Below are 26,441 nucleotides of genomic sequence, written 5' to 3'. Positions count from 1 at the left end.
AGTTGCCAATGGTGATAGCTAGGAAAAGTTCCTGTAACCTGCAGGGAGTGAGGGACAAATGTCCATTCCCTAATTTGTGGTTCTCAACCCTGACTATGGCTTAGAATCACTTGAGAACCATTCAAAACTAACCAATAAAGAATCTCTGTGGGGGTCATGCCTACACACTGGTATTTTATAAATGCTTCTCAGGTGATTCTGATGCACAGAGAGGGCTGAGGGCCACTAATCCAGATCAGGAACTGGCCAACTCCCATGGGCCAAACCCAGCACAAAGCCTGTTTTTGTATAGGTTTATTGGAACACAGCCATGCTCACATTTGTTACATACTGTCTATGGTTGCTCTTGCACTACAACAGCAGAGTTGAGTAGTTATGACAAAGACTGTATGTCCCCAAAAGCCTGAAATATTTACCACTTGGCCTTTTACAGAAAAATTTGCTGACCGCTGATCTAAATAATTTTCTCCTTTCCCTACCTTTTGTTAATTTCACTGGTACTATTAAGAATTGTCAACTGTAGCAACTTTTAAAAAGAAAAAGAAGAAAAACTGTTTTTCTGATCTTATGTACAGCCATAAAATTAAGTGGCATATTAAGAAACTGAATTTAACTGCAGATAAAATTTATCTTTGTTTATGATATTTATTTCAATAAAATTTATTAAGTACCTACAAAATAGAGTATGGTAAAATTTTATACTTTTTTCTCTTGCTGTATTGGCCTGAAGACATAGAATACCAAATAACCATGTATATGACACCAAACTTTAATTTTGTTACAATTTAGTCACTGGAGCACTTAAATACATGTCAATGAACTTATTCATATTTATTAAGTGAAAATATTTCACTTAAGGCAATATAAAAATATCAGAAGAAAATGTTATGTAAGAGAAAAACAAAATATAATTTTTAATTACATACTGTTTTATTTATAAACTTCCCAATCTAACTATTCTGTATTTGAATTGAAATTTCAGGATTTGTTTTTTACATATTTAAGTATTTAAAGTCATAATTCCAGTAACTCATTTTTTTTAAGGTTTCTAGCTTGAAATATTATGCCCAACTTCTGATTTTAGTGGTTCTATGACATCATGCACGAGGTATTTAATTGTAGGAAAGAAACGAGGGAAAAGGGATAGGCTTCCTTCTGGGTGACAGCTTAGCTTTCACTTAGGAGGGTGAAACCCCACCCAGGCCACGTTGTTCAGCAGTGCTGTGACCTGTGCCGACCTGGTGGACCAGAATCAGGGTGAGTCGGTTCTGGGAGTTTGTCCAAACTCACAATGTGAAGTTTAAAGAGGTCAGGTGCTCCAAGAGGTTGGCTGATGTTCTCAGAGGACGCAGGGCGGAGCTCCAAAGAGGAGAGCCGCAGGAAGCTGGCCAGAGGTGTTACGATGACCTAGTCCTCCCAGTCAATGCTGATCGGGCCACCAGTCAGCGTCTGGCTCTGTAGACCAGCAGGGTCCTCTCCTACTGCCTCACGACGCATTCGCCGGTGGCAACCCTGGGCACAGCGGGAGCGCTCGTCCAGCATTCCACAGACTAGAACCCGGCAGTGCAGAAACACTTCCTGGAGAGATGATCATGGTCATTAATAAAGACAGTGATAACAGCTGTCACTCGTGGGGCACATACTAGGAGCCTGACACATGCTAAATGTTCCAAGACATCATCCCATTTAATTTTAACAACAACATTTTGAGGTAGAGGTCACCATCCCCATTTTACAGATAAGGAAACTGAGGCTTAGAGAGGTTAAGGAACTTTCCCAAATTCACACATTTAGTAATAAAGTGGCAAAGTTGGAATTTGAGTCACGTAGGTGATTTAAAAATTCACATTCATAACTTTTGCGTTGTGCTGGAACAGAAGAGATGTTTGTGAAGCAACATATAATAACCTTAGCATCTTCATTCTTCATATCAAGGTCGGGGAATTACATTGGCTTGCATGCACTTGTGTTGTAAAATAAGTTCTTCCTCCAATCACCTTTCGATAAGTAACTACCTAGAGCTTACTCTGCCTAGTTGAGGGAGATCAGGATTAGTCATTGTCAGAAGTTGTTCTGGAACAATGATATAGCTGGAAAGGACAGGACATACTTAAAGGCAATCTGGAAAAGAATGACTGAAAGAAAAACTTCCTTTTGTTCAAATGTTTGTTTTAGCAACTATAACAACAATAAAAACTTCCACCTTATCTCACTATAGCCTTTTTTCTATAGCCCTGTATAACCTTTATCTATGTGTATACATGTTTAAATGTAGCATATTTAATACGCATGTAAACTGCTATAACAGTTTTTATGTCTGCTTTTCCCATATTTATCATTTTAATAACTGCTTAAAGCAGAACGGAGGCTATAGAAGTTGGAATCTGCAAGGAATGTGTAACAACTCATCTGCCAAAAAACAAAGGAAAAAAATTATACTGCAGCTCTTAGCCCTGTTTGTTTGGGGCCTTTTGCTTTCACCCCCTAATAATAATGTTGCACAAACACTTTCAACACACCTTGTTTTTTGTTTTGTTTTTGACAAACTGTCGGAATTGGAATTTTTAGGTAAAAGAATATGATTTTATGATCATTACATTTTATCAGATATATTTCCAGAAACTACACCAATTTATACTGCTACTACATACTTCTCCCTATAACCTTATAAATAGTATAATTTATAATTTTTATAAATTTAATATGTATAGTTTTATAATTGTTTTAATTGGCATGTAAAGCACTATTTTCACTGAATATTTCACTATTTATCTTTCCTGTGAATTTCGTGTCCATATCCTTTGCCATATGACCAACCACCATTCTGGCTCTTTCAAACAGACCTGACCACAAAGATTTTAAATTATGATTTTATAGTATTTTCTTTGAACAGCAGTTATTTTATGGGAGGGGGAAGATAACTGTGACATGCATGAAGATGTTAGCTTCTCAATGGCCAGTTTCTCTGTATTTTTCCTAGAGGTCATGCAGATCCTAACAGTGAGCTCTTAGAAAGTCAACACATTGGGATACCAAGAAGGAGGGCTCAGGTCCTGGAGTTACAAGGTAAAGATGTTCAGCTCACCTTGTGGTCTTTGCCCACAAACTTGAAGACGGGGACCTGGAAGTGCTTTGCTAGGTGATCCCGGGATGTAAACTGCTTTACCGAGTCATCTGAAACACAGCTGAAAGTAGGACGGATAGCACATAAGACTTGATCGCTTTAACAGAGTGGGGAAACAATCCAGTCCAGAATGTTTGGTCCAGGGAGAGACAAACTGGGTGGAAGAGGCTGGGCTGCACTCAAACTTTTTGAGAATGAGGAAAAATGAAATTCCCTTCTTGTGAAGGCCTCTTCAGACATAGCCCTACTCATTAGCAATGTCTGACCCTTCTATCACAAACTGGGCACAAGGCCTTCCTGTTAAGTGAATGTGTTTAAGTATTATCAACAGCAACATGTATTTCAAAGATACCTTTTGTTGTCTTCTCATTTGTAATAAATTGCAGGAGTTCTGCTTTCATGTACTTTATTATTGGCTTGAGAAGGCTTTTAATTAAATAAATATTTATTGGACACCTAATAGAAACTAACCACTGAAGGGGACATAAAAGTGAGCAAACCATAATTTGTGCATCAAAGTGTTACACAAATATCTAAGTTTCTTAGAGAAGAACTGTTTCTATTGGATAAAAGTCATTTACTTCCAAATTGTTTCCATTTCTCTTTCCCCAGATTTAATGCTAAATTGCAGTTTGATAGGATTTGGGAGTTTTCATCTCATGTCTACTGCTTCAAGTGAAATTCCCAGGTTCACCTGAGGGGAAGCGGTGGCAGCAAAGCTTCTGATCCTCGACCCTGAGCCCACAGTTCTGGGTACTGATGAATCCCTTCTCCTTACAGGCCCAGGATCACCCTCATGTCACCTTTCCCATTCTGTATTCTAAAGGAACTTTTATTTTTCTGGACATAATTGAAAAAAGTGGGGGTCAGATATAAAAGCCTGTGAAACTGGGTACTTGCTCCACATGCTTACAGACCACTGTCTAGTTCATTGCTAACTGCTGTTTTGGTGCACTTGAAAAAATCCAAAAAAATTGTTTAAAAATAAGGCCTCTTGTTTCACTGCTAGTACTTTATTCTACCAAAGTGAAGAGCATCTAAGCATAATGTGATTTCTGTTATTTCTTATTTATTTATTTACTCATTTTTATTTTCCTGAGGTAAAATTAATTTATACCCTCTCCTGATTATATTCTATAATAAGTGTCTATTGCAAACCTAATCTGTGCAAGACACTCTGCAGGGTACTGCAAAGGATATAAAGATGAATAATGTAGTGTCTGACGTCAGGAGTTTATAGCCCTGTATCTATGATAATAGTAACACTTGATATAAAAATGGTACTTTTATCTAACTGCCTCAGAATTTTCAATTTACCTTTATCTAAAAATACTTTTTTCTTTAGAAGAGAAAACGAGGCAGAAGGAGTTATTACAAGGTAACACAATACAGAATAGAAACCAGGACAAATGTTGGCTCTTGATTTGGTGTAATGAGACAATGCTAGTTCCAACCACTCCAAGTTCATGTGCTAAAAGTAAATAACGATGGTGGAGGGAGAATCCAAAATAATTGTTTATCAGAAAGTTGTTCAGTACTTGATTTTGGAATCCAATATGTTTTTTTTTCTGGACATTAGCTTTCTGATTATATTGTGTTTAGGTTAGTATTAAATTATTTTGAATTCTCAGAGCACATACCAACTAAAACTAGAAAGAAGTGAATTGGACATGTTCAATAGCAGGGGACAATAAGCCTGATTTAAATTTAAGCTTAGGGCAATGAAAAAAACAAAGAAATGAATAATCAAACAATTTATAAATATAAGTTAAGTGAGTTATGTTTATTTTAGGTTGTAGACTAGTCCCAATTATTATAAATAATTAATAATTTACTTGGCAAATACTTAATGATGCTTACAATAGGTACCGAGGAAGAAGGGAAAGGAAGGAGATTTCTAGTTCAGATGAAAAGGAATCAGGGAAGGCTTCATGGAGGAAGTAAATGCTGAATTTTGAAAGATTAGTAAGAATCAGGGGGAAAAGGTGGGGAAGGAGATTTCAGACAGGGGAAACAGCATGTGCAGAGTCAGAAGGGTGTTTAGGAATGACAGTTTGGGAATTGTCAGTAATTCCCTTTGGCAGGAGCAGATACAGGAGGAGGCTGAGGACAGAGGGTGAGGGCCTAGTTAGCCAAGCTGCAGGTTGGATTATCTCCTATACACCATTCTTGTACAGTGCTATAGATGGCACTATTTGCCTGCTTACAAATTAGGGCCATACTGCTATGGTCTTCAATTTCTTACTTATTCTTTTTTCTTCTGTAGTATATATATTTTTCTCTTTTGTATGCACTAAGGGCTGGCAAAATAAATAGTGCAGCTTTTTAGAACTGTCTAAAATAAAATAGTCCACTGAGAGTCTGAATAACAAGTATATAAATAAATTTCACAAGCCTTACTGAGATTGCAGGTTACATGTTTTCCCAGTAAATGAGTTATATACTTATTTTTGCAAAAAGTGAATATGAGGGGTAGGAGAAAACTTATGGGGTGAGAGAAATGTTCATTATCTTGCTTATAATGATGGCTTCATGGGTCTATACATCCGAACTTACCAAACTATACACTTTAAATATGTCTATTTATTGTATGTGAGTAGGACTCCATTAAAATTACGAAAAAAACAGGGCCAGGAGTTTAACCCTTTTTTCTTTTTTACCTTTTATTTACCAACCAAGGCTAATAAAGATAAAAGGTTTTCAGCGGGGATGTGTGAGATCCTATTTTCCTTATAAGTGGACTGCGGGAGGTGGTGTCCGGGGAGCTGAGATTTGAGAGGCGGGGTTTGGGAGGCTGTGGGAGGAGGCTGCTCTGTTGTCCAGGTGAAAGATAATGAGGACTGGAAATAAGACGACAGGAATGAGACGCAAAGTATGGGGTTCAGGCATTTCTATTGTTTAAAAAAGCTTCTCAGTGATCCTAATGTGCACCAAGGGTTGAAAAATCATGATGCAAGAGATTGGTAGCAGCAGGTGAAGGTTGCCTGTGGTGAGAGACAAGGAGAAGTAAAAGCAAAGTAGAAATTTCCAAGAGCCTACAGGTGGACTAGCAAAGGGCAAGCCCGGAGGCACACCTGAGCCGCTCCTACTAGTACACTTCCCCTTCCTTAGGCTGCTGTTCCCATCCCTACCTGAGACTGTGTCCCACCTGGTATTTAGAATGAGGAAGAAACTCATGAGATACTACTATGAGTTTCGGGTTTGAGTGTCATTTTCCCAGTGACAACTGTTAGATTTCCACTGACACCTCAAGACACCTACAGATCTCAACCCAAGGATCCTTAGGAAATATCACAGAAGTTTCTTTGTATAAAAACAACCACAAAAACAAACCACTAAATCTTCCTTCTCGACCTACCGAGCATTTCTCCTCTTTCCTTCACTACCAAACTTCTCAAAAGATGGCTCCATGCGTGCTGCTTCCGCTTCCTCATCCCCGCGCAGGCGCTCTTGGCCCCCCCACCGCCCCTGCGCATGCGCCCCGCTCTGAGCTGGTTAATCAGTCCTGCACTTCCGACTCTCAACAGGGTGATTCTCTGCTCTTCACCTCCAGCCCTGACCTTGTTCCTGAGTCTGATACGCATTTCTGACTGCCCACTGAACTTGTCTTCCTAGGTATCACCTGCAGGTATTTGGAATTTTAAATTATTCTGTATATTCTTTTGCATGATCAGATTCAATATCTCTATCTATCTCAAATCTACTTTTCTACATATGTCTTTTCATCTTGGTTAATGCCATCTCGTCAGTCACCTGAACTGGTCACTTTGGAGTCATTTTTGACTCCCCCGTCCCTCGCCAGTTTTTACCTGCAACCTGTCAATAAATGGTTCCTGAACTGACAGCGCAGGCGACAGTGCGTGCAGGTTTAGGGGAAGCCTGAGTATGCCTGTGGACTGGGAATCTTGAAGCCGGTCCCACAGCAGAGTTACCCGTCTCGGATGAGGTAGTACTTCAGGATCTCGTCGATCTTGGAAGTGGGGGTGGCGAAGCAGCTCTCCACCAAGCTCTCCAAGCCGCTCACGTGCACCAGGGGCTCGATGCCAAAGTAGAGGGAGTCGCGGAGCTTGAGGGTGGGCAAAGCTTCCCGGTAAGGCTCCTCAAACTCGTTGTCCTTGAAGATCTCCAGCGTGAACGGGAAGATCCCATGATTTCGGCCCATGATTTCCAGCGGGGAGTTGCGAAGGTTGGGAACGTATCCTTCAGAAATGGTGTACAGGCGTGGGAACTCGCAGGTCACCGGGATCAGCAGTTTGCTGGTTCGGATGATGACGTCCCCGCTGCTCCCTGGGGTCTGCTTGGGGAGACCTGTCACAAGGTTGCTAGCCACGATCTTGTCATTCACCACCTGAGCCAGGCCAGGGCAAGGAGAGGAAGGAGATTTTCAGGTTATTTCTACAGAGTTTCTCCCCTACCCCACCTTAACATTTTCTGAATTTCTGCTCACGTCAAAATACGTTAGAGATTTGGTTGCCTAAAACCGAAGGTTTTTGTTTTTGTTTCCATTGCCTTTCTCTTGTGAGCAAGACATCCTGGCCGTTAAGAATTTTACATACTACTTCTTTGTCAGCCCACACATTCCTTTGGAGTTCTACTCATAAAAAATGATCTGTGCAGAATCAGCATATTCAAAGCTCTGGTATTTTAGGAAAAAAATGGCTTCCATATGTTATTTTTTTCAGGAGTCTGAGACTTGGTGCTCTTGCAGTATGACCTTGTGCTGAACTCACCCACACTCAGAACTTCAGCTGTGACATTTATGCAGATGATTTTCAGCCCTCTAGCGCCAGCTTCATCTGCTCTCCTGTGCACCGGAGGGTGATGCCAGCCTATTACGGGGCATTTCCATTTGATTACCCACAGACACAGTCAACGCAACTTGCCTAAAGTGGGGCCACCTGCTCCTTGAATAGCTGCACCTTGTCTCATCCCAAGTCTAATTAGCTTTCTGATTTTCATTTACCCAAATTTGTAAATAAATATTTGTTTAACCAAGTGCTCGCACAGGCCTCTGCACTGAGCTGCATGCAGGCCCTCTTTGCTCTCTCCACCGTGCACACTGCTGTCAGGTCAGGGCTTTTTTAGCCACGGTTCCTGCCTTCCCCCATTTCTGTGGGATGAAGCCCAGACCACTCCCCCTAGCAGACAAGGCGGCCCTTTGGAAACCATTTGCCTCATCTACTTTTCCAGTTTCAGTTTCCAATAGGAATTCCTTGCCAGTCAGCCTGCACTGCCCATTCATCTCAGCACAGGCCTGAACAGTCCCCTCTCTGAGACTTTGCTCACTTGTTTCCCTGTGAAAGGCCCTTTCTTTTCTTCTCTGCTTATGTAAACCACACACGCCACCTGGATCCAAATCCCACTTTTCTTGACTGCTCCAGTGTTTGTCCCTTTCCTGGGACCTATCATCTGTCAGGAACCACTGTCATGAACAGTGGTTCATGCCCTACTTGTATTTTATGTGTTGCCATCTCAGTACTGTTGTATAAGTTCCTAAAAGGCAGCATTTCATATATCTCTCAGACACTCCAGCATGGGGCTGAGTGCAGACTTTGGGTGAAAGTATAAACCTTTTAACTCAACCTGGTTCAATACTTAAACTCACTCACTATATCATAAGTGAATCATCATCTATATTAGTTGCTTTCTTCAGATAAAATAAGTGGACGGAGGGGATGTAGTCTGCCTCCCAGTACTACTGGTGCTCACACAGTCAGGAAAATGTACATACTGGAGAGATGGGGGCTATTCAGGACAGCAATGACAGAATTATTCTTAACTCCTATCCTCACAAATGCCGGGACCACAGCATGCGCAATGCTCAATAACAGGGTTCCTCAAACTTTTTAAACAGGGAGCCAGTTTACTCTCCCTCAGACTGTTGGAAGGCTGGGCTGTAGTAAAAAAAAAAAAAAAAAACTATGAACAAATTTCTATGCACACTGCACAGATCCTATTTTGAAGTAAAAAATCCAACGGACAAAAACACACGCATGTGGCCCGCAGGCCGTAGTTTGAGGATGCCTGCTCAATAACATGTTTGTTAAATGAATGACATAAGATGTTTTGAGCTCAATTCTTTCATGTGTAAATATCTCATCTATGACACAAGCCACACCGCATACCTCTGTCGACTACCTCCCAAATAAATGGCTTTTGGTCATTCCCCAAGTGTCCTCCAGGAGGAACCTACATCGACCACTGTGCCACATGTCTTGAGGGAGAAGAGGATGTTGACGTGGGTGCCATTGGACACCCCTCGGCAGGAAGTGTTGGTCAGGAAGAGCTCCAGGCCGCCAACCAGCTCCCTGGGGACGCTCACTTCAATGGCGTTTGACTTGCACAGCACGGGGACTGTGGTGAAAAGGGACTACTGTTAGAACCAGGAAACCTGAATCAGGAGGAAATCTAGGAAAAGTTATTTACCCTCATGTAACCTGAGCTTTTTAGCTTTTTATTTTATTCTCAGGGAAATTGATGGGGCTCAAAACAAGCTAGGGAATAAAACCAGTATTCCTAACTCCCAAGACTGTGTCAAATACTGTTCCTCATATATACAGTTCCCTGAATTAGGATATACTGTGTTCAAGTTTTGATTCAGCAAACATTTGTATCAAAGTGTGGCTAGCATAACTCCATGAATTGAAACACCCAAAGGTTTAACTTTTAGCACAAACACGATTTATTGGCAATACAGAAAAAGTACTGGTATGATATACGCTTGAACTACCTAACAATACTGCTTTGACTTTACCATTAATTACTGCCCCATAAAACAGAGGTAATAAAAACAGTGTGAGTGCACTTGGGGAAGGCTTCCAAATTGTCCTTGCATTGCCCAGTAAACCATAAACTCTGACTATAAACTCCATTTTAACTTCATATAAAAAAGATTTCCTTAGCATTCCCATGCTCACTTCTCCTACAAATACCCTAAAAGGTATTTTTTTAGGGCAGAGCACTGTCAGAGTCAATATGTCAGGACATATCATAACAATAGTATGGTGTAAAGAAATCAGAGGTAGGTGCTCATTAAATATTTGTTGGATTAATGAATTAATATTCTGGACATCAAGAACTAGATTTCCAGAAAATAGTTCTCAGAGGATTGTTAATGCCCATATTGTAAGTATAGGAAGAAGAATCTGTTCCGCAGGGCTTTCAACTTAGTTTCAACCCAGTTATCTTTCCGGAAGAGAAGAACTGCATCAGTATCTTATACTTCCAAATTGAGTATTAGTTATACAACTAACCATAGAAATTAGAGAAAAATAAAAGGTAAACAGCAGAACAAAGTTAGCTTTTTGGTAATCTTTTTTTTTTTTTTTTTTTTTTTGAGACAGAGTCTCACTTTGTTGCCCAGGCTAGAGTGAGTGCCGTGGCGTCAGCCTGGCTCACAGCAACCTCAATCTCCTGGGCTCAAGCAATCCTTCTGCCTCAGCCTCCCGAGTAGCTGGGACTACAGGCATGCACCACCACGCCCGGCTAATTTTTTTGTATATATATTAGTTGGCCAATTAATTTGTTTCTATTTATAGTAGAGACGGGGTCTCGCTCTTGCTCAGGTTGGTTTCGAACTCCTGAACTCAAAGGATCCGCCCGCCTCGGCCTCCCAGAGAGCTAGGATTACAGGCGTGAGCCACCACGCCCGGCCTTTTTGGTAATCTTTTAAAAGAGCTTTTCTCTTTTGAATGGTTCCAGAGTGAGGATTCAGGTATACACACTACTCAAAGAGCTGGTGTTTTAAAAGATGAGAACTATGACATGCTTGAGGGAGGAAAGCAAGGAGTTTCAGGGAAGGAAGAAGTAAGTCAGAGCAGAGGTGAAGCCCATCCATGTACTACCTTGGCAGGTGTGGTTATCCTCGGACAGCACCAAGCCCCGGGGACATTCACACTGGTAACCCTTCTCAGACCCAATGCAAGAATGGCTGCAGCCGCCATTGTTATTGTGGCATCCTTCAATGTCTGGAGTAGAAACCAACAGAAAAGGGAATCATCTCGTAACCCTCTACCCAAGAATTCTGGCACTTTGTATCAGAGATTATGCTTAACTCATGGCAGTATCCCTTCTGCCTAACCCCATGACTGAGACAGGTAGGCAAACCCCACAAAAAATGTTTACTAAATGTTATAGCTACACAGAGCAATCTTCCAACATCCATAGCTCTGCCCAATTAAGCTGAGTAGGCATTTTGTAAAATGTCCTTCAATTTGGGTTTGTCTGATGTTTTTCTTATGGCTAGACTGGGTTTCTAGGATTTAGACCCAAAAGTCATTTCTTAATTGCTATAAGATTTATTCTACCAAATTTGAAATTTTATAGAGCATTATTGATGTAAAAGGGACTGACGGAATATAAACTCAACTGGACAGGCTGGATGGACCAGAGTTGTTATGGATTGGCTGGATTACATGGCCCTCTCCTCGATTCTGGGAACAAGAGCACTGGGGATAAAGGGTGTTAGGCTGACAGCACCCTATAAAAATGAGGTCTGGACAACATGATAAGAGAGCACATTCAACTGAACTCTTGGTGACATTCCTCTCATAAGGCAGTTTTTTAAAGGTTCCTTTTTATAATGTTTTGCATTTTCAAAAACCATACTCAAATGGACGAAAAGGAAAAAAATATTGAGCTGGAAACTGAAGAAACTACCATGTGATTTCAAATTTAAAAGAGGAAAAATAATGACCTTGGTGAGACCCAGGCATTATCAAACTCAAATCTGTTACATACATTGTTATAAATAAAGTTTTATTGGCACACATCCATGCCTATTTGTTTACCTATTGTCTATGGCTACTTTCTCACTACAAGGGCAGAAGTAGTTTCTACTGATTCCATATGGTCCACAAAGCCTACAATATTTACTATCTGGCCTTATAGAAAAAGTTTGCTGATCCCTGCTTTAGGTTAAGATAATGGAAGGAAATGTTTTCAAATCATCTGAGATGCTCAAGGAAAGCTGTCAGCTGATTTCCAGTGATAGCTATAACTCTCAGTCCAATAATAGTTTTAAAAAGTTAGTTCTTTGGAACATCAGTAAATTAACTTGAGATGAATTAGTTTTTGTGAAATGTGTATAGAGAAAAAATTTGTAATGAGTCAATCTTTGCAAAACTTAAAAGAGTAAACGTCACTTGTTTATAAATTTGTATGTTTAAAAAGGATAAAACACCTCTAGGCTTTTGAAATAGCTAAAAATAATATAAAATAATATGTAACTCTGTGGAAGGAAGCATAAAAATATGTTATGAGATGTTAAAGTCAACATTAATAGAATTTTTTTTTCTTAAAAATGAACTTCCTTAAGTCAATTTATTTCTCTGAGTCACAGTTTCAATATTTGTAAAATAAAGAGGTTGCACTAAATGTTCACTTGGAATATTTCCAGGTCTAAAAATGCAAAGTACAAAATAAACTGAAAGTCTAAATTATCCTAAAAGATTTAAATCTGTCAGGAAGATATACCAAAATGTTTAAAATGGCTATATCTGGCAAATGAGATTGTGGTTCATTTTAATTATCTTCCTTTTACTTCTCTGTATTTTCTTCTATACTGCTACAATAAAACAAAATAATAAAAATTACGTAAATTAAAAAGAGCTGTTTATTTTTTAAAAAAGAATGTATAATTATCTAATAGCCTAGCTAAAGAAACACATATATTTGGACTATTAGTAAAACTTAAGGGTTATAAGTAGGAATATTAATCCTAAAGTGTAACTCATATAATTTTCATCTTCTGCTCAAATATGTTTTCAGTTATAGTTATTAGGGTTTAAGATTATATGAAGATTAACTTTAATATTTCTAATAAAGTGTTAGTAAATAATTATAAATGTTCTTCAGGAAACATTTCATTAATATTCAAACATGCAAAGATTTCTACATAAAATAAGATTTAAGGAAGATTCAGGATATTACTCTTATTCAATAAAGTTTAAAATATATTTAGTCTTGTTATAAGGAGCAGTAATTTAGTATTCTGGTTAATGGTCCCTTAATTAATAATGCAAAATTTGTTGCATGAAATAAATTATGGGCACGAGCCATAATTTTTCCTTTTGGGGTAGTGTTTTATTATTTTGAATATAATTAGAATAAAGTAAACTCTTATAAGCAGCACTATAGCTCTAGTCCACAAACTCAATTATCCTAAGGAACAGATCATATGACCTCTGTCAATAATAAGTCATTTATCTCTCCAAATAATCTGCAAAGAGTGTTGTAAGAATTCAGACTTATTAAAGTAGAAGTGATGAAATTTTAGTTGTGATGATTTGCAAGGGTACATGTGCCTTAGAGAAAAGACATTATCTAAGTTTAATATAATAATGGTAGACAATTCCATTTCAATTATTTGATATACATTATGAATTCTTTTTTGTCATATAAAATGTATATGGTATCCCTGCTGTTAAAAATAGATTCTTTTATCTCCAAAAAATGTATTAATCTCCAATAAATACAAAGCATATGAGAAAGAGGGGAAAAAGGCTTCATGTAAACCAGTTTCCCAAATTTCCAAGATGGTAAGAATCACCTGTGGAACCTGTTAAAAACAGAAACTGTGAGGCTCCATCCTCACTCCTCTGAAGTACAGTCTGCAGGAGAGAGGCCCAGCAGGGGCTAGGTGTAAAAGCTCCCAGGTGATTGTCAGCAGCAGGGAAGTTTAAGAAACATTGCTATAACCAGTTGTTATGCTACCAACTAGTCCAGGTGTGCTCCTTAGACTGGCCTCATAGGTGTCACCTAGAAGTTATTTAGAAATGCAATATCTTGACCTGATCCCAGACCTACTAAATCAGAACCTGTATTTTAACAAGATCCTAAGTGATTCCTGAGCACATTAAAGTTTGAGAAACACAGAATACCCTATTTTTATTTCCCAAATAAAAATATGGCTTTCTGCCTCTTGCAAAATTCCCTCCTGTTAAATTTTGGACACAAAATCAACACTGAATTCCATCCATAACATGAGCATTCTCAATGAACTCCTTTTGTTATTCCTCTACACAGCCCAAACTCACTCTCTTGTAACACTAAAACAGTTTCCTGAACATCAAAGAATAGGCCAATGTCTTCCTGCGGGTTCCTTGGTTGAGTCCTTTCTTACCCATACTCACCTTCACAAGTCTTGCCATCACTTCTTAGCACACGGCCAACCCCACACTCACAGCGGTATGAGTTTTTCAGGTTCACACAAATCTCACTGCAGCCACCATTGTTTTGATCACATTCATTTTCATCTGTAGAAGAGAAACCACACTATTTCCATATTGCTGAGCAACTAACTCGATCTTTTCCCAAGCCCATGAGCAGAATCTCTGCATCTTTTCAGGTCTTGTGGATTCTACAACCCAGCTCCCCTACTGTGATCTAATCACTTCTGTCAACCTGATCTCAACCAAGTTATTTGTTCATCTGCCCTCTACTGAGTTGATGGCACCTGATTGCTTGCTAATTCCCTCCTCTCAAGGGCAAAAGTTACAGGGAAATGAAGTTCCTTTTGTGTCCTGGATACACCTATTCATTTGTATTGGTGAATTTCACTTTCTCCAATGAATTCCTGAAAAGTTGCTAAATAAATACAAACTTACAAGGTACATTGTGTTTTAAGTCATGAGAGGAGATTACATTACAGAAGGAAATATCTGATAAAATAGTTTGTGCCATAACCCAAACTACTACCCTCCAATTTTTAAAATTGGAATATTCTCACACTGTACTTAAGCAATGATTGCTAACATTTTTAAGAATGTGATAAAAGATATGGACTCTTGCCATAAAAAATGCACAGTTGTCAGGAAATGTCTACCCTCTTCCTTCTACAAACAAAGGGAAGATTGGGAGCTAATTTGTCATGGCCCTCAGGAATAACAGACCTGGATATAGGACATATAAGGGATTTAAACACCCATGAGGTGACAAGATGGCAGGGTCCTGCCATGCCCCACCCCCACCATGAGAGGAGATAAACTATACCTGAAACCCTGCTTAAGTCTAGATCCCCAGAAACTGTATCCCCTCAATAAGAGTAGTAGCAGAACTTTCCCCAGTGGGCCAGGTAAGCAATAAGGATGCTCTCTGCCTGAGACTCTAGGAGAGAGAAAAGCCTTAATAAACAATGGAAACCCCAAGCCAGGGCCCTGCCATGGAGGCACTATGGGTTTATACTTTCCCATGTGGGGTAGGGATCTTGAAGCTGAGAAATTATTGTAAAATTTGGCCTTGGACTGGTAAAGCTTCTGTGATGTCTGACAGAAGCATTTGAAAAGTGCTCTGTAGTAAAACTTCCTCAAACTAGGTGTTATGGTTTGGAAACCTGAGGTTTTCCAAACCTCATGTTGAAATTTGATGTCAATGTTAGAGGTGGAGCCTAATGGGAGGTGTTTGGGTCATGGGGGTGTATTGCTCATGAGTGGCTTACTGCTGTTTCCTGGTAATGAGCGACTTCTCACTTTATTAGTTCCCGCAAGAGCTGATTGTTGAAAATGGCCTGGCACCTCCCCTTCTCCCTCTTGCTTCCTCTCTTGCTTTGCAATCCCTTCCACCATGAGGAGAAGCAGCCTGAGGCTTTCACCAGATGCCCAGTCTTCCAGCCAGCAGAATCATGGGCCAAATAAACCCTTTTCCTTTATAAATTACCTTGCCTCAGCTATTCCTTTACAGTGACAATAAACAGACTAAGACACCAGGTGATAAGAGCCCCACAGAAAAATAATTACAGCAGAAGACAGTTTGCCGTTTACACATGAGGAAGACATTGAGGTAGACAGACATGAGGATATGATCCACTGTGAGAGAGAGTTGGCAAGATAACAAATGGGGATTTGAACTGGAGATAATAGAATATTCCAGAAAAATCCATAATACAAATATTTTAAGAATGACTAAAAAGATAAAGAATAGTAACCAAAATAAAAGAAGTGTGTAAAAAGACGAGGCAGAATTGAAAACAAACATACAGAATTTATAGAAATGAAAAACAGAGTTGATAAGATTAGAATGTTAATTGGGGTCCCTTCTTTCCCTTCCCTCATTATACTGCCTGGAAAGTGGATGGTTACAGACTAGTAGCCCTCCTGGATGCGGATGTGGTCACATTTCTGTTTGTGTTTCCTTAGAGGCCTCCGTTCCAAGCCTCGACTGCTTAACTTGGGACTGATTTTTTTTTTATGTGAAGGAAAAATAAACTTCTACTTATTTATGCCATTGTTATTTGAGGGTTTATTATTTATTACAGCCAATTTAGATACTCTATGCCCCAGCAGTTCCATCCTTATGGTATACCCTAGAGAAAATCTCACACATTGAGTAAGATATCATTTTTATGTTAATTTTAAGAACACATAAAATGATGCTATATTTTGTTATAGGTACATACATAAATAATAAAAGCATAAAAATAGGGACCAGAAAAACGCATGCTAACTTCAAAATAGTGATTACCCGTGGCGGGTGAGAGAAGAAAATGGAATGAAGTGTGATAGCTTTACTTGTATCTGTAAAATTTTATGTAAATTTAAAAAAAAAGGAAGCAAAATTTAACTATAGTTAAATCTGGGTACATGGGTGTCTGTTGTACTATTTTCTTGTACTCTTCTCTCCCTGAAAAAAAAATGTATAATTTTAAATAAATAATTAAAATCATGTTACATTTAAAGAAAAACTAAAGGAAAATTGACACATTCATGTCAACACAGAAGTCTGCTTATCATTTCACAGGATTCATGGTCTCCCTGAAGCCCACAGACCCTCCCCACCAGGTAGGAACTTGGGGCTTTGATAGACAAAGATGTCCAAGATAAATTAAGGAAGAGAGATATATATACTGTCTTAGTCTGTTTGTGTTGCTATAAATGAATACCTGAGACTGGATAATTTATAAAGATGTTTATTTTGGCTCATGGTTCTGCAGACTCTATAAGAAGCATGGTGCTACTGTCTACTTCTGGTAAGGACTTCAGGAATCTTCCAATCATGACAGAAGGCAAAGGGGGAGCAGGTGTGTTACATGGTGAGCAAGGGAGCAAGAGAGAGGAAGTGCAAGGCTCTTTTTAACAATCAGTTCTCACTTGAACTAACAGAGTAAGAACTCATTCATTACCTCAAGGGTGGCACCAAGCCATTCATGAGGGATCTGCTCCTATGATCCAAATCTCCTACTAGGCCCCACCACTAACAGGGGATCAAATTTGACATGAGATGTAGAGGGGACAAATATCCAAACTATATCATATGGTTTGCTACCTTTCATGTAAAAAAAAAAAAGTCAATAAACATATACATTCACATTTTTATAGCTGCCTGAAGAGAGTCCAGAAGCACACATGAGAAAATAATACAAGAGTTTCCTTGGGATGGAGGTGGGGAAGGGGGAAATGGAGCAAATGGGCAACTGAGAGCTGGACAGCTTACTGTATACCTTTCATGCTGTTTAATTTGGGGAATCGCTTAAATGTATTACCTATTCAAAAGTTTTATTAAAACAAAAGCAAAGGAATGAACAAACAACTCCTGGCTTAAAATGAAGCCAAATATTTTTCAACAGATACATGTGCATGTGAAGGCTCAGAAGGATTATGGGAACCACTATTGCCCTTACCCCCAGCCATTGAGCATTAAACCACATAGTCTTAGGGTAGGGCCCACAAATGCTCCATAAGATGATCAGTGGGGTTCACTGGGAGATTGAAGAGCAAAAGCTTTTCTAAATAAGAAGACTTTTATATCCCTTTCACCTTAATCCCCTTTCTCATCCTGACCCATTAATATTTTTCTTGGAGAGACGAGAGTGGGACAATCCTCCTCTTTCTCTCTGGGCTTGTTTTACATCTATCTGAGTCTGAATCTAAAAAGCTTCATAACATTAAAGAGAAAGAAAGATGATCTTCAATCTTGAGTTTTTCATCTCTGTTCTCTTCCAGTTATAGACAACAAAACAGTACATACAATTCAACAACTCTAGACTTCCTATAAACAATCTGACTCCCTTTCTTGCTACTCAGAGCAACCAAAATTACATTAGTGAAGCTATAGGATATGTCCTTAGATAATTCTAGACCATTGCTGTCTAGTAGAAATATTAAGCAAGCCACATACTTAATTTCAAATTTGTTAGTAGTCACATCCAATTTTTTAAAAAAATAGCAAAATTAATTTTAGTAATATGTTTTATTTAACCCACTTATATCTAAAATATTTTCATTTCTATACATAATATTAAAATCATGGAGATCTTTTTCATTATTTGTATTAGTCTTCAAAATCTGGTGTGTGTTTTGAGCACACTTTCAAATGAATTTATAGCACATCTTAATTTGGATGACAAATTTTCATCATAAATACTAGATCTGTACAGTATTTAGACTCAATTTAATTTGTCATAAGATTAATTACATCAAAAAAGAAAAAGTAAATTGATAGAGTTATAACATTTACAGTTAGTTACTTAATTTGTCCCAGACATTTTCAGTTTTCCAATGACTGAATCAAATATCAGTTTTTAAATTAAAATTAAGCAAAAATTTCAAGTGCTCCATAGCCACATGTGGCTAGTGGCTAGTATAGTAGAAAACACAATTCTCTCTTTTTTAAAAATTGGCTTTCACAGTGATGCTGTGAAGACACAATTCTCGAATTCTCCCCAATCACAATATAAATTTGGCCTGAGGCTTTAGTCAGGGCATAAAATAAAAAGGCAACCATCATTCCAAGTGCTCAGAGATACAAAGTGGGAAAACGGTGGCACTCAGAGGCAGGAAGAGTTTTTGATTTGTCCCTTTGATTCTGATGGCCTGTAAATACCTCATGATTAGTTTCTTACCAAAACAAGTCTGCCTGTCCGGGCCCAGCACCGTTCCAGGAGAGCATGTGCACTCGCTGGTTCCCAAGCAGCTGCCATGGCAGTCCTCATCGCAGATGTCATAAAAATCTATGGAAGAATAATGATTACCTTTCATGAGGAGAGGACAAGAAACACTCTTGTAAAAAAAAAAAAAAAAAATATTTTTTTTGTTTTAGAGACAGGGTCTCTGTTGCCCAGGCTGGAGTGCAGTGGTGCAGTCATAGCTCACTGCAGCCTCAAACTCCTGTGCTCAAGCAATCCTCCTGCCACAGCCTTTCAAGTAGCTGGAACAATAGTCATGCCATCACACCTGGCTTAGAAATTAATTTAAGAGGATTACTGATATCAAGTGGTTTCTTCCTATTATATACCATTTTAAAAAATCAATGGATTCTAAGCACAATGTTACCATATGGATGTCTGATTATCTATCTCTCTACCTATTTATAGACACAGATATCTTAACAAGGGGTCCTCTGTACTTAAAAAGGTTGGAAATCCACTCTTTAGATAACCTAAACCATCATTTCATTTTCTAATGTTTTGTTTGAATGGAATGAAGACAAAATAATAGAACTGATCAAAATCAGTACTTTTCCTTTCTATTTCTTCAGGAATTTTGCAGAAATTCTAAGCACAGATCTCAGAAATCACAATCTGGAGGTATCTTTGGCCCCAAATCAATGTTCAGACTCTGAGATACTACTGTCACATAACTGAATTTCCTATGGAACTTTTCTCTCTGACCCCACCTGTGGCCTTATTGGGGAGAAAAAAGCACAGAAAAAAAGCACTCACGGCCACAGTAGACATGGAAGCAGACGCTGGGCTTGGTCAGACGATACACATAGTAGCCTCCGGGGCAAGCCTTGATCTCCACCGTGGTGTTCCAGAGGCAGCAGTTCCCATTGAAGCTGGCACAGGCCTGGCGTTGCACAATGCCATCACCTTCCAGGGGGTGGCTACCATTGAGCCAGACAGGTGCATGGGTTCCACAGTGGTTTTCCGGTATGCAGAAGGTGGGCATGGCATCTCCTGCCATGCCCGTGAAGCGGTACCACTCCCCGTCCACGTGGTTGTCACATAGAGGAGGACCTTGGGACTCATCAAATTGGTGCTCAGTGTTCCTCCACGGCTCATTCAGACTGATGTAAGCAGAACAAGGATCTAGGGCTAGGAATGAAAATGACACCTCAGAAGCACCTACTGCTATTTCAGACCACAGTGCCAACAGCCTGAGTCCACCTTCTTGGTTTTGCACTTTGGCTTGAGTTCAAGAAAGAAATTATCTAAGGTCCAAAAATGTAGCTGTTTAAGGTTCGTCAAGTTGATCTAAACATGTTTCATAAATGCTCTTTACAAAATTATTTCAAACCTATTTAAGGTTTAGTGTTCACATTGGACTAAACTTTTTATCTAGAGTCACCATTTAATTCAAGGATAGTGGTTCAGATCAAGGGAGGTTAGGATTATGTAGCCACATGGAACTCTGCACTGGGCAGACCTTATTTTGAGTATTATGCTCACATCTGGAAGCTGTATTTTATGAAAGTAATTGACAAACTTGTCCAGAAAAAGTTGACCAGATTCAGAAGGGGGCCTAAAAATTATTTACTGGAGAAGAAGCTGAGAACTATAGTTTGGAAAAAAAGACTGAAGAAAACTCATATCGATTTTTAAAAATCTGGAATAGATTCCTGGAAGAGGGATTAGCTATTCTGTGACAACAAGAATAAATTGTTACAGGAAAGCACACATCAATTCAGCTATCCAGTCATGGGAGAGGCTGTATCACAGTGTGGTTAGCTCCGAATCTGGAAATTTTCAACAAAGTATTTGGATGGCCATTTGTAAAGAAGATGATAGGTGGAATTTTGCATCAATGGGAAGTTTGACTTGATCAAGAATGTGTAAAGCACTGAAAAGGAAAAGGCCTCAGGCACATGCCACCCACTTTGAAACACACAGTACACTGGCATGTAGTTACCAGAGCTATTCAAAATGAATTTTGGTATGTATTCCACCAAATATTGAAAATATCAAGAACTTTCTGTATTCACAATTAGCTGACATCACTATCCTAGCTATTATACAGCAAAATTTCTCAAGTATGCATTTTTAGTGCATGAATTGCAAGGACAAATATCTCATCAAAAACATTTTAATCACTGAAGACATTGCTATTTCCAATATTCTCATTGCTTCCCTCAACTTCAGGAAACCTAATTAATGAGTTAATGTAGGTAAATTGTCCTTATGAAGAATCTAGGAAACCAAGAAATTCCAGAAAGGAGCACTGGCCGGAGAGTACTATCCTTCCTAACACAGGTGAGGCTGACTGACTCAATTGACACTGTAGGCAGGGAATTCACATTAGGGCCAACACACTCTGTGGGCAGGGAATTCTGTATTAGCAAACACTGCACAATAATTAAATGGGAATGGAGCATGATCACCAAATGTAAATTGTCTAAAATATTTTGGATTTCCCCAATCTACATTTCAAAGTCAAGCTTACTCGCTAAACTTCAGTCACATGTAGAGGAAGGTGTAGTCTAGTGCTAATGGTCCCAAAGAGAAGATGACAACTTGAGAAAAGAAATAAGTGGGATATTGCAATTTCTGGAAATAGCATATTAGCAGGGTTGCAAAAGGCAGGAGCAACCCTCTTACTTCTTTCAAATGTCTTTGATGTGTCTCAACGGAGCCCTAGCCCATAGTATCTTGAGGGGAGGAAATGTCCTCAGAGTCTCCTCTCTCAAAAGGGAAAAACTCCCTCCTCTGCTCTCCCAGCTCTGGCTCTCTTACCAAGCAAGGTTTCCAGAAGAATTTTACAAGTGATTATACATTCTTAGAAATATTTGGTTCATTTCCCTGGCTCTAATTTTATAAGAAATGGTTAGGTACTCAACTCTTAATGGCTTCTACAGAGATTCCTAACCCTCCCTCAAATAACTATTTCAGGATTTATAAAGTTTTCCCCTAAAGTTAGCTGTCATTTCTTGTGCTATTTGCTAATAGTTCATTTCCTCTGCTGCTGTAGGGGAGCTAGGGCATGAAGAGGAGAAATTTATCCACCATCTTCTGTAAATAATACATTTTTTAAAAAAGTTAATCATTCAGTACTTTCTGACATTAAATGTACCCATCCCACACCACCCCCTTTAAAGGCAGCAATTCAATCCATTAATAATCTGGTCACTGCTTTTAAATCCTATTTTCAGCCTCTCATTGGAGCCCAGAATTCGGTATTGTGCATATTCATCCTGAATTGCTGGTATGTACTTCTCAATGGGAGGACTTCAAACAGCAGCAATGCGGTTCCCTCCTGCCTGACAGAAGCTGCTCAGCCATTTACCGAGACTCCCACCTTTGAGCCACCCACTCCCACCTCCCTTCACCCGGACCACACTGAGGGCAGGGAGGAGATGTCTGTGTCCTGCAACCCTCCAGGTCCCCCAACCCTCCAGGTCCACACTGGCACTCCCTGGGGGATAGACCTCATCCAACCCTGCACCCCAGTGCCTGGTTCTGGTTGGGAAGCGGCTCCTTCCCTCCCTCCCTACCCTGCTCTGCTTCTCTCTTTCCCCTCCTTCTCCCTCTTCTCTCACTTCCCTTCTCCTCCCAGGGCAAGGCCCACCCCAACCCCAAAACTTCCCCCTTTATCTTGCTTCTGGCATTGAGCCAAACATCCTAGCAGTGCCAGGGGAAACAAAAAGGCTGGGAAGGGTGAAGGCACATAGGAATGGGAGGATATGGAAGGTACTAGAGGGAGAGTAAGCAAGGAAAGAGAGTGGGCAGAATGGGAGTGAGGGTTGTCCCAGGACACTTTTCCCTCAGCGACTCTAGGCTAGTTACTGGCAGCAGATACAGGGTGGTTAAGGACAGGAAGCTCAAGTCTATTTTTGGGGAACAGTTTTGGATTTTGGCATAATTGAGAAGATAGCACAAAGAGTTCCCACGTACCCCACACCCAGTTCCCCCTATGATGACACAGCATACATGAGCATGGTACCTTTGCCACAATCGATGAACCACTGTTGATACATTACTGTTAACTCAAGTCCATAGTTATCCAGATTTCCTTAGTTTTTACCTATATCTTTCTCTGTTCCAGGATCCCATCCAGGACACCACGTTACATTTAGCTTTCATGTCTAAGGTCTCAAGTCTATTTTTGATGTTTATCCTTAAAGGTGCTCAAGCAAGGTTGCCAAATTACCATAAAGAAATAAATCAGTATCAATTAAATACTGAGCTACTTAAAGGTGCCAAGAAGGATGATGGTTCTTTTCATCTCACCCTCTCCCCTTCCAGTTAGAATTCATATTCTACTGGAAAAAGAAGTCAGAGAGAAATCTGCTAGTAACTGGAACTGCAACTTTTCTCTGCCTGGTTGGCCAGTTTTGCGCCAAGACTGAGGAGGGGCAGTTTAAGATTCACTCAATCTGTGCAAAAAGTCATATTTTCAGATATCAAGACTAACAAGCTTGGTTTTATCCAGATCTGTGCCCTTCATGGGGACAGAGCTTTCGGTCCTTGCATTCACTAAAGAAAAACTATACCCTCGACTTTAAAAATCATTTTTTGTTTTGGCTTTTAAAGCTGGAACTATGAAAGTGCCTAGAATATAAACAGGTTAGAATTCCTTACACATACTCCAACAAATATTTAGCTAGTGGAAAGCTGTTAGATGTGGCAGGTCCATGGAAAATTTGGATGCCCAGGCAAGAGGCTAAATGGAACATGTAACAAATTTTCTGAAAATATATTTTCAAAACATTATCAGTGACTTTTCTTACATGATCCTAGAACCAGTCTTTAAGGCACTGGAATCTAATTCTTAATAATCTGTGCACAATAGCAAACTGCAACAATAAAGAGTGCATCGTGCCAAGTCCTTGACCCAAGGCTCACCTGTTGATGACACCGAGGGGACCACGATGAAGAGGCAGATAAGCAGGACCTGAGACATCTTTCAGGACCAACTACCAGAAACAGCCTGGACAATCCTCTTAATACCAGTGTGCCTTTGTCCTCTTCTTTTTCAAGCACTTTTAAGAAAGGCCTCTAGGCTCTTATGAAGAAAGACGTTATCAGCACTGGTGGGGCTTTATCAGAGGAAGAGGGTGAGCGGGATAAGGTGTCCATTGCTCCGGCCTTGACCCCAGATAGAAGCGCTGCTTTACGCTGTCAACACGGTTGTTTTATTGATATTTTTCTTTAGGGAAAAAAAACCTCACAATTCCTCATCCTCCTATTGTTTTCTCCCAAGAATTCCCTGCAATGAAACCTCCAGTATCTTATCCAGAAGGGAACTCTAAATGAGGGACATCCCCTCACGTCAAAAATCTTGTTGTGACTTCTAGGAGTTGATTGTATGATGTTGCAGCCATAGCATTCATTGCACACTGAGAATGAGATAAAGCCAGATTGTTAGAACCAGTCACTAAGAAATATCTTGGTCAGAAGGTCAAGGAGTTTACAATAGTGTATAAAAAAGGAGCAAAGGCACGTATACAATGGGGACAGTATTCTCTTGAAGACGTTTCCTAAGTCTGTTTTATTATGATCTTTGGTCTCAAAACTTCCTAAAGAAACAGGGTTTAAGTTGTATCTTTACCAATTCAAGCAGTAGTACCTTATGTTTTCATAGTGTCTTTCTTCCCCCCTCCCCCAATTTAAAATGGTTTAATGTTATTTATTTCACTAACTCTCACATTAAGAAAGGGTAGGAGCTTAAAATTAACACCACTCTGGAAAGTTAAATGTCAAAATTTACTAAAGTTTCACTTTTAGATAAGGGAGGGGAAATGTAGGACCTGTATATGACATGGTACCAGACACAGCCTCAGTAATTACAGGTTTGGAATTTGCTGGCTCCCTGACATTCTACAGAGCGATGGACACCTGAGAATTAGCAAGCATAATGTGAAGCAAGAATGAGCAAAATAATGTGAAGGGGAAGGATAAAAAGCACAGGGAGACGTTTTTTAAAAATACTAAACAAGAATCTGAGGCAAACCAAAAATTTTCTCTCCTAGTTTTACTTGGACATGATGCTTTGGGCTTCTATTATTCTTGTACTTCCTCTCATCTGTGTTACTTTTCTTAATAACCAAATTTCTAGTGTTTGGGATAAGAGTACTATCTTTGGGAAGTAATCCTTAAACTTGTTTTCCTAATCTCTTAGCACTTTTTTTTTTTTTTTTTTTTCCAGAGACGGGTTCTTGCTATGTTGCTCAGGCTATTCACAGGCACAACCATAGCATACTACAGCCTTGAACTCCTGGGCTCATGTGGTCCTCTTGCCTCAGCCTCCTGAGTATCTGGGACTATGGATGTGCACCACTGCACCCACCCAGCTTCTTAGCACAACTTTTTTTTACTAAACTCAGAGGCATTCAAATTATCATGGGCCCTTTCCTCTAAGGGTGTCAATGCAATGAGACAGTGCTTACTGGGGGCCAGATGGGATGCTAATCACGGGATTTTGACAGTGAATAAGGTAAAAATGGTCCCCACAAACACTGAGTTTACAGTCTAGCAAGGGGTTTCCATTGATCTAAAATTGCAGTTAGCTACTTTATTATTAACGTTAGTGTAACATGGGCAATTTGATCATTAGCTTACTAAGTTGTGGTTTGATGGCAGCAATGGGTGACTCTGGGACTGTCTCATTATAGGGTAGTGCTGCTTAGTGTCAGTGCTTTTAACTGAAAAAACAAAACCCCACAATTTCCTGTCCCTGAGAAGCCATCTGAGTGCTTCGTATGTGTTGCAGGGAAACAGAGGACGTGTGCATAAGATAAACCCAGATTTGCTGCCAGAATTGATTGCTGGAGTCAAGGACTTTTACCAGATAGCCCTTTGGTTCTGTAAACAAGAATCCCCAGGATGGTAGGACTTTTTCCGCTTTATTTCTATTTTTTCCTTTTTAGTTGGCCTACCCTTTCACTTTTGACTTTTTATGATGAAAATTTCAAATATATACAAGAGCAGAAAGAATGAACATCCAGCTGTAGTAATTACTTTTTGTCAATCTCATTTCATTTATATGCCAGTGTGCATTTAACATAAGGATTTTTTAACATAATCATGATGCCATTATAACAATGAAAATTAGTAATAATTTCTTAATATCTAATACCCAGTCCACATTTAAATTTCCCCAATAGTTTCAAATATTTTTTATTGCTGGCTTGAGTCAGGATTCAAACAAGATTTATATATTTGGTTATGTCATTTACATTTCTTTTAATCTATAACAATCTTCCCTTCCCCCTCCCATTTATTAAAAAAATCTAATCGGCCGGGCACGGTGGCTCACGCCTGTAATCCTAGCTCTCTGGGAGGCTGAGGCGGGTGGATCGTTGCAGCTCAGAAGTTCAAGACCAGCCTGAGCAAGAGTGAGACCTCGTCTCTACTAAAAATAAAAAAAATAAATAAAAAAAAAAAAGT

At 39.4% G+C, this 26,441-nt stretch overlaps 1 protein-coding gene across 1 annotated transcript; it reads right to left on the bottom strand.

The window, feature by feature from the left end:
- Positions 1-279: 279 nt before the first annotated feature.
- Positions 280-26,441, bottom strand: OIT3 (oncoprotein induced transcript 3). The gene is made up of 9 exons (XM_012762534.3): positions 23,898-26,441; positions 19,779-20,153; positions 18,960-19,067; positions 14,257-14,379; positions 10,969-11,091; positions 9,318-9,478; positions 7,057-7,472; positions 3,086-3,185; positions 280-1,578 (listed from the first exon to the last, which is right to left on the bottom strand). Exons 1-9 carry the CDS (start codon positions 23,953-23,955, stop codon positions 1,408-1,410), a joined length of 1,635 nt encoding a protein of 544 aa, XP_012617988.1. The 5' UTR covers positions 23,956-26,441; the 3' UTR covers positions 280-1,407.

The sequence above is a fragment of the Microcebus murinus genome, chromosome 14, assembly GCF_040939455.1.
Source record: "Microcebus murinus isolate Inina chromosome 14, M.murinus_Inina_mat1.0, whole genome shotgun sequence".
Lineage (NCBI taxonomy): Eukaryota > Metazoa > Chordata > Mammalia > Primates > Cheirogaleidae > Microcebus > Microcebus murinus.
Note: the sequence above shows the minus strand (reverse complement) of the source record. Positions and strands in the feature narration are given on the sequence as shown.